This window comes from Budorcas taxicolor, chromosome 8 (assembly GCF_023091745.1).
Source record: "Budorcas taxicolor isolate Tak-1 chromosome 8, Takin1.1, whole genome shotgun sequence".
NCBI lineage: Eukaryota > Metazoa > Chordata > Mammalia > Artiodactyla > Bovidae > Budorcas > Budorcas taxicolor.
Window position 1 is genome coordinate 106,585,958 of NC_068917.1, and position 15,831 is coordinate 106,601,788.

The 15,831-nt window shown below is 42.8% G+C and overlaps 1 protein-coding gene across 1 annotated transcript in view; it reads left to right on the forward strand.

Moving 5' to 3' along the window:
• ZNF618 (zinc finger protein 618) overlaps window positions 1-12,883 on the forward strand; it is a 116,317-nt gene extending 103,434 nt beyond the window's left edge. Inside the window, exons 16-17 of the mRNA XM_052644566.1 lie at window positions 10,497-10,598; window positions 11,264-12,883. Coding sequence (XP_052500526.1) covers window positions 10,497-10,598; window positions 11,264-12,780 — 1,619 coding nt within the window. The 3' untranslated portion in view covers window positions 12,781-12,883. The remainder of the gene's footprint in view (window positions 1-10,496; window positions 10,599-11,263) is intronic.
• Window positions 12,884-15,831: the final 2,948 nt, after the last annotated feature.

A 15,831-nucleotide genomic window follows, 5' to 3' on the forward strand; every position in this document is an offset into this window, starting at 1 on the left:
TGAGTACTGGAAAAATTATAGCTTTGACTATAGGGATCTTTGATGGTAAAGTAATGTCTCCACTTTTTAATATGCTGTCTAGGTTTGTCATAGCTTTTCGTCCAAGGAGCAAGCATCCTGTAATTTCATGGCTGCAGTTACCATCTGCAGTGATTTTGGAGCCCAAGAAAATAAAGTCTGTCACTGTTTCCATTGTTTCCCCATCTATTTGCCTTGAAGTCATGGGACTAGATGCCATGATCTTAGTTTTTTGAATGATGAGTTTTAAGCCAGCTTTTTCACTCTCTTCTTTTACCTTCATGAAGAGGCTCTTTAGTTCCTCTTTGCTTTCTGCCATAAGGGTGATATCATCTACATATCTGAGGTTATTGATATTTCTCCCTGCAATCTTGATTCCAGTTTGTGCTTCATCCAGCCCAGCATTTCACATGCTATATTCTGCATATAAGTTAAATAAGCAGGGTGACAGTATACAGACTTGGTGTATTCCTTTCCCAATTTGGAACCAGTCCATTGTTTCATGTCCAGTTCTAACTGTTGGCTTCTTGACCTGCATACAGATTTCTCAGGAGGCAGGTAAGGTGGTCTGGTATTCCCATCTGTTTAAGAATTTTCCAGTTTGTTGAGATTCACACAGTTAAAAGCTTTAGCGTAGTCAGTGAAGCAGAAGTAGATGTTTTTGGGAATTCTCTTTCTTTTTCTGTGATCCAACAGATGTTGGCAATTTGATCTCCAGTTCCTCTGCCTTTTCTAAATCCAGCTTGAGCATCTGGAAGTTCTCGGTTCACATACTGTTGAAGCCTAGCTTGAAGAATTTTGAGTATTACTTCGCTAGTGCACGAGGTGAGTGCAACTGTGCGATAGTTTGAACATTCTTTGGCATGGCCTTTCTTTGAGATTGGAATGAAAACTGACCTTTTCTAGTCCTGTGGCCACTGCTGAGATTTCCAAATTTGCTGGCATATAGAGTGCAACAGTTTAACAGCATCATGTTCTAGGATTTGAAGTAGCTCAGCTGGAATTCCATCACCTCCACTAGCTCTGTTTGTAGTGATGCTTCCTAAGGCTCACTTGACTTCGCACTCTAAGATATCTAGGTCAGTGATCACACCATCTTGGTTATCTGGATCATGAAGATCTTTTTTGTACAGTTCTTCTGTGTATTCTTGCCACCTCTTCTTGGTATCTTCTGCTTCTGTTAGATCCATACCATTTGTCCTTTATTGAGCCCATCTTCGGATGAAATATTCCCTTGGTATCTCTAATTTTCTTGAAGAGATCTCTAGTCTTTCCCATTCTGTTGTTTTCCTCTATTTATTTACATTGATCGCTGAAGAAGGCTTTCTTATCTCTCCTTGCTATTCTCTGGAACTTTGCATTCAGATGGGTGTGTCTTTCCTTTTCTGTGTATTCCTGATGACAAATGATGTTTAACATTTTTTTATGTGCTTATTGGCCATTTAAGTATCTCCTTTGGAGAAATGTTGGTTCAAATCCTTTGCCCATTTTTTAATTGGGTGTTTTGGGGGTTTTTTATTACTGAGTTGTAAGAGATCATTTTATCTCTGTAGAGACATGAAGCCTCTATAGATAGATGATTGACAAACATCTTCTCCCATTCTGTAGGTTGTCTTTTCACTTTCTTGATGCTGTCCTTTGAAGCACAAAAATTTTTGATGAAGACTCTTTTTCATTGTTTGTGTTTTTGATGTTGTGTGTAAGAAATCATTGCCTGATCGAGGGTCACAAAGACTTAACTCCTGTTTTCTTCTGTAAGAGTTTTCTAGTTTTGGCTCTTAGATTTAGGCCCATATTCCGTTTTGCGTTAATTTTTGTATGTGGTTTGAGGTAGGGGTCAAACTTCATTCTTTTGCATGTGGGTATCCAGTTTTCCCAGCTCAGTTTTTTGAAAAGACTATTCATTTCCCTGTTGCATTGTCCTGGCACCCTTGTTAGAAATCAGTTGACTGAAAATTTGAGGGTTTATTTTTGGATTCTAAATTCTGTTTCATTGGTCTGTATGTCTATTTTTGTGCCAGTACCACACTGTCTGGATTACCATGCCTTTATAATAGCTTTGAAATCAGGAAGTCTAAGCTCTCCAGCTTTGTTCATTTTCCAGAGTGCTTGGCTGTTCTGCATAAACTTTAGGATCAACTTGTCAATATCTGCAGGACTTTTGATAGGGATTGGGTTGAATCTGGATCAATTTAGGGAATATTGCCATTTTAACAATATTGTCTTCTAATCTATGAAAATGGAATGCCTTTTCATTTATTTAAGCTGCCTTTGAATTTTTCAGACATATTTTTAGTTTCAAGTGTACAATCTTATTTTATAATTTATTCCTAAGTATTTTACTCTTTTAGAAGCTATTGTAAATGGAATTATTTCCTTAATTTAATTTTTGGAGTGTTCATTGCTAATGTACACAAGTATAATTTCTTTAATATGTTGATCTTGTATCTTAAAATCTTGATTAACTTATTTACAAGTTCTAATAGTTGTGTGTGTATCTGTGTTTTCCATAGGATTTTCTATACACAGTGATGTAGTATGTTATCTATAAATAGAGATTATTTTACTTCTTCCATTCATCTGGATGCCCTTTCTTTTTGTTTTTCTTTCTTTCTTTTCTTCTAATTGCCCTGACTGGAACCTCTAAATGCATGTTGAATAAAAGAGATAGAGTGTTCAGTTTTACCTTGTTCCTGATCTTAAGAGGAAAAATTTTAATGTTTAACCATTAAGTATAATGTTAGTAATGGGTTTTTCATAGATGCCCTTTATCAGGTTGAAAAATTCCCTTCAATTCCTAGTTTGTTGAGTGTTTTTATCATGAAAGAGTATTGAAGTGAAGTGAAATGAAGTCTCTCAGTTGTGTCCAACTCTTTGCAACCCCATGGACTATAGCCTACCAGGCTCCTCCATCCATGGGATTTTCCAGGCAGGAGTATTGGAGTGGGTTGCCATTGCCTTCTCCAGGGTTTCTTCCCGACCCAGGGATTGAGCCCACGTCTCCCGCATTGTAGGCAGACTCTTTACCATCCAAGCCACCAGGGAAGAGTATTGAATTTTGTCAAATAATTTTTCAGCATCAATTAAAATGATCAGGTAGTTTTTGTCTATTATTCTATTAATATGGTATTGATTTCTGCATGTTGAACCGACCTGTATTCCTGGAATAAATGCTGCTTGGTCATAGGGTGTAGCCTGTTGTATGTGTTGTTGGATTTGGTCAGCTGTATTTTATTGAGGATGTTTGTATCCATAGTCAAAAGGCATAGTGGGTTTCTTGTGACTTCTTAGTCTGGATTTGGTGTCAGAATAATACCTGCCTCATAGAATGAATTGAGAAGTGTTCCCTCCTATTTTCAGAAGAATTTGTGAAAAGGTCTTTACCATATGATACAGTTCATCAGTAAAGGCATCTGAACCTGGGCTTTCCTTTGCTTCTTTTTTGTGGTCAGTACTTTGATCACTAATTCAGTTTCTGTATAGGTATATCCAGATTTTCTGCTGCTTAAGTCAGTTTTTGTAGTTTGTGTTTTCTAGGAACTTGTCTGTTTCATCCAAGTTGTCTAATTGGTTCATAGTATTTCCTTATAAATAATCCTTTTATTTCTGTCAGATCAGTAAACTTAAGGGTTCTTATAGATGTCCTTTATCACGTTGAAAAAGTTTCCTTCTCTTCCTAGTTTGCTGAGATTTTGTATCATGGGTGGGTATTGGATTTTATCACTTTTATAGTGCATTTTATCTATGGAGATAAAATGATCTTTCTTATTTTTTTCCCCCCCTTAGTATAGGAAATTACACTGATTGGTGTTCTTTTATTAACTACCCCATTTCTGGAATTAACTTTGCTTATTCATGATGTGCTATTATTTTTATTTTTTATTTTATCCCATATGGTTTGTGGGATATTAGTTCCCCAACCAGGGATTGAACCCAGGGCACAGCAGTGAAAGTTCTGAGTCCTGACTTGTGGACCACCAGGGAACTCCCGTGATATGTTATTATTTTTATATATTGCTATATTTACTTTGCTAATATTTTGTTAAGCATTTTGTGTATATATTGAGGGATATTGGTCTGTAGTTTCTTTTCTTTTTTTAAAAAAAATATTTATTTATGTACTTATTTGGCAGTGCTTGGTCTTAGTTGAGGCAAACAGGACCTTCCAGCAGGATTTTGTAGTTAAGGCATGCAAATTCTTAGTTGAAGTAGAATCTAGTTCCTTGACCAGAGATTGAATCTGGGGTCTCCCTGCACTGGACGTGTGAAGTCTTAGCCACTGGACCACCAGGCAGTCCCTGTACTTTCTTTTGTTATAATTTTGCTTTAGTTTTGGATTGAGGTAATGACAGCCTTGTAAAACAAATTGGGAAATGATCTTTCCTCTTCTGATTTTTGGGACTATATGTTTGGAATCTGTATTATTCCTTCCTTAAATATTTGGTCAAACTTTGCAGTCAGCTCATGTGGGAATATTCTTTATGGGAAATTATGTGAGCTATGATCTGAATTTCTTAATAATTGCAGAACTTGAGATATTTAGGTTACCTATTTCTTCTGAAGTGAACTTAGATACTTTATATTTTTAGGTTTATTAATTTTTTTTTGGCCTCACTTAAATGGTTGAATTTATTGGCATAAAGTTGTTCATAATCATTTTTTAAAATATTTGTTTGTTTGGCTGCATCAGGTCCTAGCTGCAGCCCGTGGGCTCTCTAGCTGTGTGCGGTCTCCAGAGTGCTAGAGCTCAGTAGCCACAGCATGCGGGGCTTCTCTAGGTGCCCTGCTTGGGCTTAGTTACCCCATCGCATGTGGGATCTTATTTCTCCGACCAGGGATCAAACCTGTGTCCCTGCTTTAGCAGGTGGCTTCTTAACACCTGGACCGCCAGGGAAGTCCCCATAATCATGTCCCCATTCATCCCTTTAAAATGTGTAGCATCTGTAGTGATGTCCCCTTCTTTTATTCCTACTACTAACAATTTGCATTCCTCTCCTTTCTTTTTTTAATCTTTCTTATTAGAGGGCTATCAATTTTACTGATTTCTACCAAGAATTAGCTTTTAGTTTGATTTCTATTGTGTTTATCCATTTTCTGTTTCATTCATTTCTGCTTTTATCTGTATTATTTCCTTCTGTTTATGTTAGACTCAACTTACTCTTTAAACGTAGTCTCTAGATCTCTTAGTGGTGAAGCTTTGTGACACTGATTTTAAACCTTTATCCTTTTCTAATAAAACTTTTAATGTTATAAATAACATTCACTTAGATGTACCCATGAATTTTGAAATCTGAGGTTTGCATGTGTTAGTATTTAGTTCAAAGCATTTTCTGACCTCCCTAATATTTCTTTGGCCTCTGAGTTACTTACAGGTGTGATGTTTAATATTCAAATAGTTGAAATATTTCCAAGTATCTTTTTGTTATTGGTTTCTAGTTTAATTCAGTTATGGTCAGAGACTATACTTCATATGGTCTCGGTGTTTTTCTGTTCTGCCCCCTTTTTCTGGGAATCCAATTGTGTGCATACTGGGCTGCTTGATGCTGCCGCTCTCTGTCCATTTGCATTCGGTCTTTTCTCCCGAGAGTAGCAATTTCTGAGAGAAGACAGCTTGAAATTTCCAGTCGTAGGTTTGGTCTGCTGTTTCTTGTCCAGTTTTCTCACTTTTGCTTCATGTAATTTTGATGCTCTGTTACCACTTGCGCACAACATAGGATCATTATGGATTCTTGGTGATTTGACTTCTTTATCATTATGCACGGTCTCCCGTTACCCCCGGTCATATTTCTTGTTCTGAGGTCTGTTTTTTCTGTAATACTACCACATGCATCTCCTGCCTTCTCTTCAGTACTATTTGTGGAGTATACTTTTATTTAACCTTATACTTTCAACTTATTCATATCTTTATAATCTTGTATTTTTTTAAAGTATAACATTCTCTAACTTTTATTTGGAATGTGGAGATCATATCATTTACATTTAATGTGATTTCAATATTATTGGATTTAAATCTACCATTTTCCTATTTGTGTACTGTTTCATTTGTTCTTTATTCCTTTTTCTCTAATTTTTTTGCCTTATTTTGGACTGAGAATTTTTTATGATTCCATTTTTATCTCTACAATGGATTTCTTAACTGTAATTCTTTGGGTGTTTTTAATGATTTATTTCAGTTTTATACTATACATTTCTAACTTATTAAGTCTACCTTCAAAGGATATTATATTGTATATTGTGTGAAAAACTTTCAAGAAAATCTTCTGTATCATCTTCCTAATCTTTCTATTATTGTTGCCATACAGTTTATTACTACTTGTAATTACCAGAATTCATTGTTACTATTTTCCAGTGAGCAGTCAGTTACCTTGTTAAAGAGATTTAAAATGAGGGAAAATAAAAAATAAAAAATAAAAAAAAATAAAATGAGGGAAAATATCTTTTATGTTCATATATATACAGTTCCCAGTACTCTTCTTTTCTTTCTGTAGATCCAGATTCTTATTTGGTATCATTTTTTTTAATACCTAAAGAACTTCCTTTAGCATTTCTTATAGTTGCAGGTTTGATTTTTTTTCCCTTATTTATTTCCATTTGTGAAAGATGGTATCACTGGATTTAGGGTTTTATTATTTATTTTTAAAATATTTTTGTAGTTTTTTTAATTGAATTATAGTTGATTTATAATGTTGCATTAGTTTCAGGTATACAGCATAGGGATTCAGTTATATTCAGTTATGTATAACTGAATCCCTATGAATATATATCTTTTTTTTAGATTCTTTTCCCTTATAGATTATTATAAAATATTAAATATAATTACCTGTGTTATACAGTGGGTCCTTGTATATTAGTTTGTATATGTTAATCTCTAATTCATAATTTATCCCTCCTTCCTTTTTCCCTTTGGTAGCCATAAGTTTGTTTTATATGTCATTGGTCTATTTCTGTTTTGTATGTAAGTTTATTTGTATCCTTTTTTGTTTGTTTTTTAGATTCCACATGTAAGTGACATCAGATGGTATTTGTCATTGTCTGGCTTACTTCACTTAGTGTGATCACCGCTAAGGCCTTCCGTGTTGCTGCAAATGGCATTATTTAATTTTTTAATATTTATTTGGCTGTACAGGGTCTAAGTTGAGGCATGTGGGATCTAGCTCCCTGAGCAAGGATTGAACTTGGGCTCCCTTCATTAAGAGCATGGAGTCTTGGCCACTGGACCGCAGGAAGTCTCTCATTCTTTTTTATAGCTGAATAATATCCCACTGTATGAATATAACTTATATCAGTTGCACGATGATATCTTCTTTATCCATTCATCTAGGGCAGCCCTTAGAATTTTAGATTGACATTCTCCTTTAACTTTGTTCTGTTGACTGCTGGATCTGTTTTTCTTATTTTTGTTAACCTGTACTTAATTTTTCCTCTTCTCTGGCTGTTCCTGTCATTGGTTTTCAACAATTTTGTTATGATAGTGTGCCTTGGTGGTGTTTTCTTTGAGTTAGTTGAGCTTTTAGAACTTGATTTTATGGTTTTCATCTGGAAAAATTCTGGCCATTTCTTCAAATATTTTTTCTGCCTCACCCCCTTTTTCTGGAACTCCAATCATATGTGTGTTAAACTGCTTAATATTGTCCATACTCCATTTATTTATTTACAACCTTTTACCCAGTCTGGTTTTCATTGGATTTTTTATTTTTTATTTTTTGCTCTGTCTCCAACTTCACTGATTTTTTTTCTTCTGTGGCATCTAATTAGTTTTTATCCCATACAGTGTATTTTTCCTATATCACTTATTTTATATTCAGAAGTTCCACTTGAGTGTAGTTTAGTTTGCTCTTTTTTACATCTCCCATTTCTCTCCTTAGGCTATTCGTGTTTCCCTTCATATCTTGAGCGTATTTATGATGTTTACAACTGCTGTTGTAAGATTCTTATTGGCTAAATACATCATCTCTATCCTTCCTAGGTCTGTTTCTATTGATTAGGTTTTGGGGTTTTTTTTTCTGGTTATAGGTCATATTTGCCTACTATTTTGAATGTCTGGTACTGATTAGATGAATGACATTGTGAATTTCATATTGTTAGGTACTAGTTTTTATTTTTTAGAGACTATTAAACTTGGCTTACAGTTTGTTAACTGGAATCACTTTAATACATTTGAGGCTTGTTCTTAAAATGTATTAGGGCAGGTCTAGGGCAGCGCTTAATCAATGGCTAATTTAGCTGCATAATAAAGGGACTGTCCAGGGCTTCTCAGGTGGCACTAATGGTAAAGAAGCCACCTGCCGATGTAGGAGGCACAAAAGACATGAGTTCAATCCCTGGGTTAGGAAGATCCCCTGGAAGAGGGCATGGCAACGCACTCCAGTATTCTTGCCTGGAAAATTCCATGGACAGAGGAGCTGACTGAAGTGACGTAGCATATACGCATGCATACAAGGGAACTGTCCAATTTCTCGTGCATTGAGGCTGGTCTCTCCATTCTGGTTGAGGGAACACAGGTGACTTCCCCAGTGGGGTAGCCCTAGGAATTATCATCCTATTGCATTTTAATGATTCTTCCCCCATTCCTGTGGAATTTGGTCATATGTAGTGGGCTTCCCAGGTGGCTCAGTTGTAAAGAATTCACCTGTCAGTGCAGGAGATGCAGGTTTGATCCCTGGTCAAGGAAATTGCAACCCACTCCAGTATTCTTGCCAGGGAAATCCCCTGGACAGAAAAGCCTGGCAGGCTACAGTCCATGGGGTCGCAAAAGAGTCAGACACAACTTAGCGTCTAAACAGCAACAGGTAGGTTAGCTTGATCAAAGACTCCAGGGAACCCCCTACAATCTCCAGGGCTCCCTCTTTCTGATACTTCCTCTGCCTTAGTACTTTTCCGTGTAAATTCTAGCTGTCTCTGCCTGAATTTTGATCTCTGTCTCTTAAAGGTGACCACTGTGCTTGTTCAGTTCCCTGCCTCCAGGCAGTAAGCAGGGCAGTCGGAGAGCTCACCACATGCTTCTTTTTCTGGGCTCACACCACGGGTTGCCTGTTTGAAAGCAGTTGTATCATGATCAGTAGTTGTTTGAAACTGGAGAGCAGTTCCTATGGTAGGGCATCCTTAATGGGCAGAAGTGAAAGTCCCCTCCCCATAGATTTTGATGCATAAATCTGTTTATTCTTTGACTTGTAAGTTTAAAGTACATATCTCTAAAAATACATATGAAATTCTGATTAGAGTGTGCTTTTCATTATCTTACGCATTTTCACATGTTTCTCCAGGGTACACAGCCACCTTTTTAGTGGCTACAAAATATTCCTTGAATGCCCATCCCAGAGTCTTCTAGCTGGCTGACTGTGAATATGTAGAAGTTGGAGAAGTCTCTTTTCTAGGTATGAAAATTCTGGCCTTGACCTCTAAGGTCTGATGCCTTAAATTGAGAAGAAAGGAAGAACAATGTCTGGCAATCCTGAACAGAGGCCACTGACCCACTGATGGCCTCAGGTTGTGAATTCTACCTGTCAGATGATGTCTCAAGGAAGTGCACCCACAACAACAGTAAAAGAGCACAGAAAAACAGTATTAGAATATTGGGCAAATAGGTTCATAGCAGAATAGTCATACTGGAAATGGCACAGCCCTGAAGCTCAGGACCTAGGGTGTAGTTAACAATTGGTAAGGTATGGTGCAGTAAAAGATGGTGTGGTCATTTCTGATGGCAAATATGTAACTCAGATAATTTCTACTTAGAAACAGTTCTACAAAAATGTCAAGAAGTGACCATGCATAGAAGAGTATGGCGTGTGCCCATTACTTAAAACTGAATACCAATGTAAACATACAGGTTAACAAAAATTAGGGGAATTCATGGAGGACGCACCCAGGTACCAAAGGACCTGGGCTGTCCATCCCGGCTCTGCTGCTGGTTTTCTGTATGATCCTACGTGTGCGCTTTAGTTTCACCCTCTGCATGTCATGAGGGGGTTGTGAATTATATACTTTATGTCATACAGGGCTTTGCTTTTGCTGTGTTCATCTAATTAAGTTTCTAGTAAATACACTAAAAAGACAAAAAGACACACTTCAGAGAAGCAAGAGTGTGAGATGCTTTCTGCCTCTTGGGGCATAATGGGCACCCCTTCCCCAGTCTCAGAACTTCGTGCTTGTGGGTGTTGGGGAGCCTCCCATCCAGACTCAGAACATAGTGCTTCCCATTCCCCGAGTGCTTACTCCATGCTGGGCGCTGTGCCCCCTGCTCTTTCCCTATATTGTCTCTTATTAGTTCTTCCAGCAATTGTGGGGTTATCTTCATTCTTCCAAGTGTTGACCATGACGCTTTGCAGGCATCAGATAGTTGTCTAAGGAGCCGGGATTTGAACCCAGGCCCTGGTCCCAGAGATCAGTCTCGTCTTCACTTTCATGCTCTAGTTCTCTCCTTGTTAGCTAACAGGCCTCTGGCGCTTCAGGGAAATACACTGTCCCCTTTGTGCCCACAGCGGACAACGAAAACAACATCGCCTCCAACCAGTCCCGATCACCCCCTGCTGTCGTGGAGGAGAAGTGGAAGCCCCAAGCCCAGAGGAACAGCGCCAACAACAGTAGGTCTTTCCCAGGCGGACGCCGGGGACTGGTGGAAGTCTGCTCCAGCCGCTCCCCCTGCTTGTTCCCCTCTGCCCCCCTCCACACCCCTGTACCTCCCATGGTGATGCGAGACCATGCATAATGCTTTACCAAGCACTTTCACACCTGAGACCTAGTTGATGGGAATTCTGACCTCACGGGATGGACAGAGGAGGCCTGGGGAGACCCGATCTCTTTGTGATCAGAGGATACAAATTCATGACAGAATCAGAATTAGAATCCACTCCCCACAATTTCTCTGGTCTGCTTTTTCCTGACACTGTGGCCTCAGGTATCTTATTCACTAACGCCTTCTGTATCAGGCTGTTTCTGTTTTGAGGAACAGGTTAGACTAGTTAGCTTCAGAGGTCGAGGTGAATGGCACATGTAGCAAATATTTGCACACATACCACTACCCTCTGTTCCCGTGCCCATGGCAGGCATTACTAGTCAATCACAGAACTTCATTCCCAGGAGACTGTCACATGTTAAAGACTTGCCAGGACCATCAGTTTGCACACAAGATGAAATCACTTCGTAATTCCTAATACTAGATGCTTGAGTATTAGGCTGCTGCCAGACCAAGGAGCCTTGAACGCCAGGATTAATCACGCCTCTCTTTGTGTCTCCCCACACCCACCAGCCACGACCAGTGGTTTGACACCCAACAGCATGATCCCCGAGAAGGAGCGGCAGAACATCGCAGAGCGGCTGCTGCGGGTCATGTGTGCCGACCTGGGTGCTCTGAGCGTGGTGAGCGGAAAGGAGTTCCTGAAGCTGGCCCAGACACTGGTGGACAGCGGCGCCCGCTACGGGGCCTTCTCGGTCACCGAGATCCTGGGCAACTTCAATACGCTGGCGCTGAAGCACCTGCCGCGCATGTACAACCAGGTGAAGGTGAAGGTCACGTGCGCCTTGGGCAGCAACGCCTGCCTGGGCATTGGCGTGACCTGCCACTCACAGAGTGTCGGCCCTGACTCCTGCTACATCCTCACGGCCTACCAGGCCGAGGGCAACCACATCAAGAGCTACGTGCTAGGCGTGAAGGGCGCGGACATTCGCGACAGCGGCGACCTGGTGCACCACTGGGTGCAGAACGTGCTGTCAGAGTTCGTGATGTCGGAGATCAGGACAGTGTACGTGACGGACTGCCGGGTGAGCACGTCTGCCTTCTCCAAGGCTGGCATGTGCCTGCGCTGCTCAGCCTGTGCCTTGAACTCGGTGGTGCAGAGCGTGCTGAGCAAGCGGACGCTGCAGGCCCGCAGCATGCACGAGGTCATCGAGCTGCTCAACGTGTGCGAGGACCTGGCGGGCTCCACCGGCCTCGCCAAGGAGACCTTCGGCTCGCTGGAGGAGACCTCGCCGCCGCCCTGCTGGAACTCGGTCACGGACTCGCTGCTGCTGGTACATGAGCGCTACGAGCAAATCTGCGAGTTCTACAGCCGGGCCAAGAAGATGAACCTCATCCAGAGCCTCAACAAGCACCTGCTCAGCAACCTGGCGGCCATCCTGACGCCGGTGAAGCAGGCGGTCATCGAGCTGAGCAACGAGAGCCAGCCCACCCTGCAGCTGGTGCTCCCCACCTACGTCAGGCTGGAGAAGCTGTTCACTGCCAAGGCCAACGACGCGGGCACCGTGAGCAAGCTGTGCCACCTCTTCCTGGAGGCGCTCAAGGAGAACTTCAAGGTGCACCCAGCGCACAAGGTGGCCATGATCCTAGACCCGCAGCAGAAGCTGCGGCCCGTGCCCCCCTACCAGCATGAGGAGATCATCGGCAAGGTGTGCGAGCTCATCAATGAGGTCAAGGAGTCCTGGACTGAGGAGGCCGACTTCGAGCCCGCAGCCAAGAAGCCCCGCTCCACCCCCGGGGAAAACCCTGCCACCCAGGAGGACGACCGGCTCGGGAAGAACGAAGTGTATGATTACCTGCAGGAGCCCCTCTTCCAGGCCACCCCCGATCTCTTCCAGTACTGGTCGTGCGTGACCCAAAAGCACACAAAACTCGCCAAGCTCGCCTTCTGGCTCCTCGCGGTGCCGGCCGTGGGGGCCAGGAGCGGGTGTGTAAATATGTGTGAACAAGCACTTCTCATCAAAAGGAGGCGACTGCTCAGTCCAGAAGATATGAACAAACTCATGTTTCTGAAATCCAACATGCTTTAAGACTTTCAGATTGAAAAAAAAAATGAAAGAAAGAAAAGAGAACGTTCAAAGAAGGAAAAAAACCCACACAACACTGTCGCAAACAAAGAAAAGGAATTTAAGTTCTAAACACTGTGGACCTCATTATAAATGCCCCCTGGAAACTTAAGTGCTTTTTTTCAGTGTGTGTGTGCATGTGTGTGCACGGGCAGCTCTGTGCTCGTCTGCGTGGCTCCCGAAGTGTTGCACACACGTGCACATACACACTCCCCTGGTGCATGCATGCATGCCCCCTCGTGGGCGTGTGTGCATTAAACTGGGCGTGTCAGGAAAGCTGAGTGTTTGGGAAAGAGGGAAGATGCTTCACTTCCTTTTCTCAGTGAGGGGGCTTTAAAAGACTCCATTTTCAGGTGTGCAGATTGTACAAACTGATGTTGTGAAATGTTCAGGCAGCTGAGATCTGAAGTGACTTGACGCTCTCTGTCCTTCACCCTGTGGTCCCCCTACTGCCCGCCACCCCTGCCCCCAGTCTTCCTGACCCTATCACGCCCCACTCCTCCCCAGCTGCCCTGCCATGGATTCTCCAAACTGCATCAGATGGACAGCTTCTGCACTGGACTTTGTTCTCGTTCACCTTCAGGGCATTGAGCTGCTGCCTTTACGATACCCCTGGGTGTCAGGGGGCAGCCGCCTTAGAAACACACCTATCTATCTCCCCAAATCAGGAAAGGAGACTTTTAAGAATATAAAGCTGACCTTTTGCTTTTTAATATAAGAGAGAAAAAAAAAGACATTTTCAAAGAAGTATAAGATAACTGTCTCCACTCCTTAATAATTTTTTTCCTAACATTTTAGCAGTTTTTGCCTTTTTTTTTCCAATTTGATTTAGACTCTGCTAGGAGGCACTGAATGTCTATAACTTATATTTTGGAGGGGTTTTTTTGTGGTTTTTTTTTTTGATTGCCCTTTTTGTTCCTCGAGTCACACTGTAAACTAGCTCATCTCAGTGGTGTATTCAGTATCCTGAGGTTTTTATCAACCTTCCTTGTACGGTCCAGTTTTCCTGTATTTGAAACAGCCAAGACCGTGAACTTGGCTGTGCTGTTTGGAGACCAGGAGAGGTATTGGAGTCACAGGTCTCGCAGACGTGGGATTTGGTGGAAGCCACAGAAACATGTGGCTTAGGAGTGCTGACTGTAAGTGGAAGACCGCCCTCCTGGCTCGCTGCGTCTGGTACTGCGAATGTCTGATTTCTGTACCCAGAGTGCATTACACTACTTGCCGCATCACTGACCCTTCCGGCTCAGCAGGGAATCCTGAGTTGATCCATGTGCACATCCATCACACCTCAGACCCACGACCTCCTCTTCCTCCCCAGGACCCCGGAGATTCCAGGGGTTCCACTGCCCATGGCCCCGGGGGTCCCCCACATGAGCCTCAGCCCTCCTTCTAGGACGGTAGTTGAGCACGGTGCCTTGCGGGCCCAATGACGGATGTTTGAGGGTGGAATGGCATTAGGCCACATTCAACTTGATGCTGTGAAAGATGGTTTTAGGCTTTTCTTCCTCTGTGAGCGGTTTAGGTTCCACACACTTAGCCTAAATGCCAAGAGGGTGACCCTTTCCGCTCTCAAGAGGTGGTTTTGTCAGAATCAGTGCTCAGCGTCCCACCCCACCTCTCAGTGAATATATGCTGGTGGTCCAGTATCCCCTCGGCGCCCACCATCGCGGGGGGAGCCGTTTGCAAAGGCACAGTCTACCATCCTGGGGGGCTGACCAAGTCCACCACATCCCTCCTTAGTAATAAAACATTGTTCAACTGCGAGATACCTCGATTTCAAAAAGCACTGTACAACAGCCCTCTCCCTACTCCCCGGTCCATGGCAGTGACGTTGAGGAAGTTAAGTTGATTTGAAAACTCAAGGCTTAGGATCATGGACCAGAACACTGTCCCAGGTGCCAAGCCTGCTCAGTTTGCCTCATGAGAACTAACCCTCCGCATCTTGGACACACTGAAATGTATCCCAGAGGGTCGTTTCCACGTTCTCTGCAGCAAGCCATGGTCTCAGGAACCACCATGCCATTTCCTCTCTCAGAGAAGTTCTGGGCATTTACTCTACAGAATTTCCAAGGGGTGTCACACCATCGGAAGAGCCTCTTATCTGCACTGGACAGTCACCTCGTATCACGTTCTATAGTATATGGGAGCATTGACAGGCTATTTGATGAGACTGGGAGATCTTCCAGAAGGTGGCTGCAGGCTTGCTGATGAGGGAGATGCCTACAACCAAAGGCCTCCAGCCTTGCTGCCGGGGAGGCCTGGCACTCTGAGCCACACAGGAGGGTGGAAGCTGCCTGTGTTGTGTAGCTGGTGGGAGTCAAGCCTCAGAGCCCATCCTCTCTCTCCTTTTGAGCGGGGAGCTGTGCTGGTCCTGCCTCATTTTAGGGGCCATTCTGCAAATCGGCATTTCACTGTCTTGCAAAGCCATCAGGACCAAGCCCAAGTATCAGCGTCCTCCTTGGAACTCGGGGATGTCTGCCCTCCAGCGTGAAATTTTGAGGAAGTCTTATAAAATCCAGGTATCCAGTTACACAGTCACCTCCTGTTCTGTTCCTCCTTCCCACCTCAGTTCGATCCTTAGGGCTTGGCTTGCTCTGCAGAGAAGGTGTGAGTGCCGCAAGGTTTCTGAAGGCTGTTCCTGGGACTGCCTCATCCAGATAATGGGCACAAGGTTGCAGGTAGTCATTTCTCTCTTCCAGTCTTTCATCCTTCAGATACTCTTGTTGCCAATAGGAAGGGCTGTACCAAGGTGTCCCCACTCCGTCTGCTTTCTCACGCAGGCAGCTCGCCTACTGTAGATCCCCTTGCAGTGAACAGCTTAATAAAACCCAAAGATCTCACAGGCCCAGCCACTGGCCCCTCGTCTCCAGCAATATCCACCCTATCCAAATTCTAGCTCAGCCAAAGGATTGAGGTCGGCTCTTCCAGCTCATCTCCTGGCGCCTGCCCTGACATGGACCTTCAGAAAGGTCTGTCTTCTGCCTCCAAGTTCTGTGGCCACTGGCCACTGTG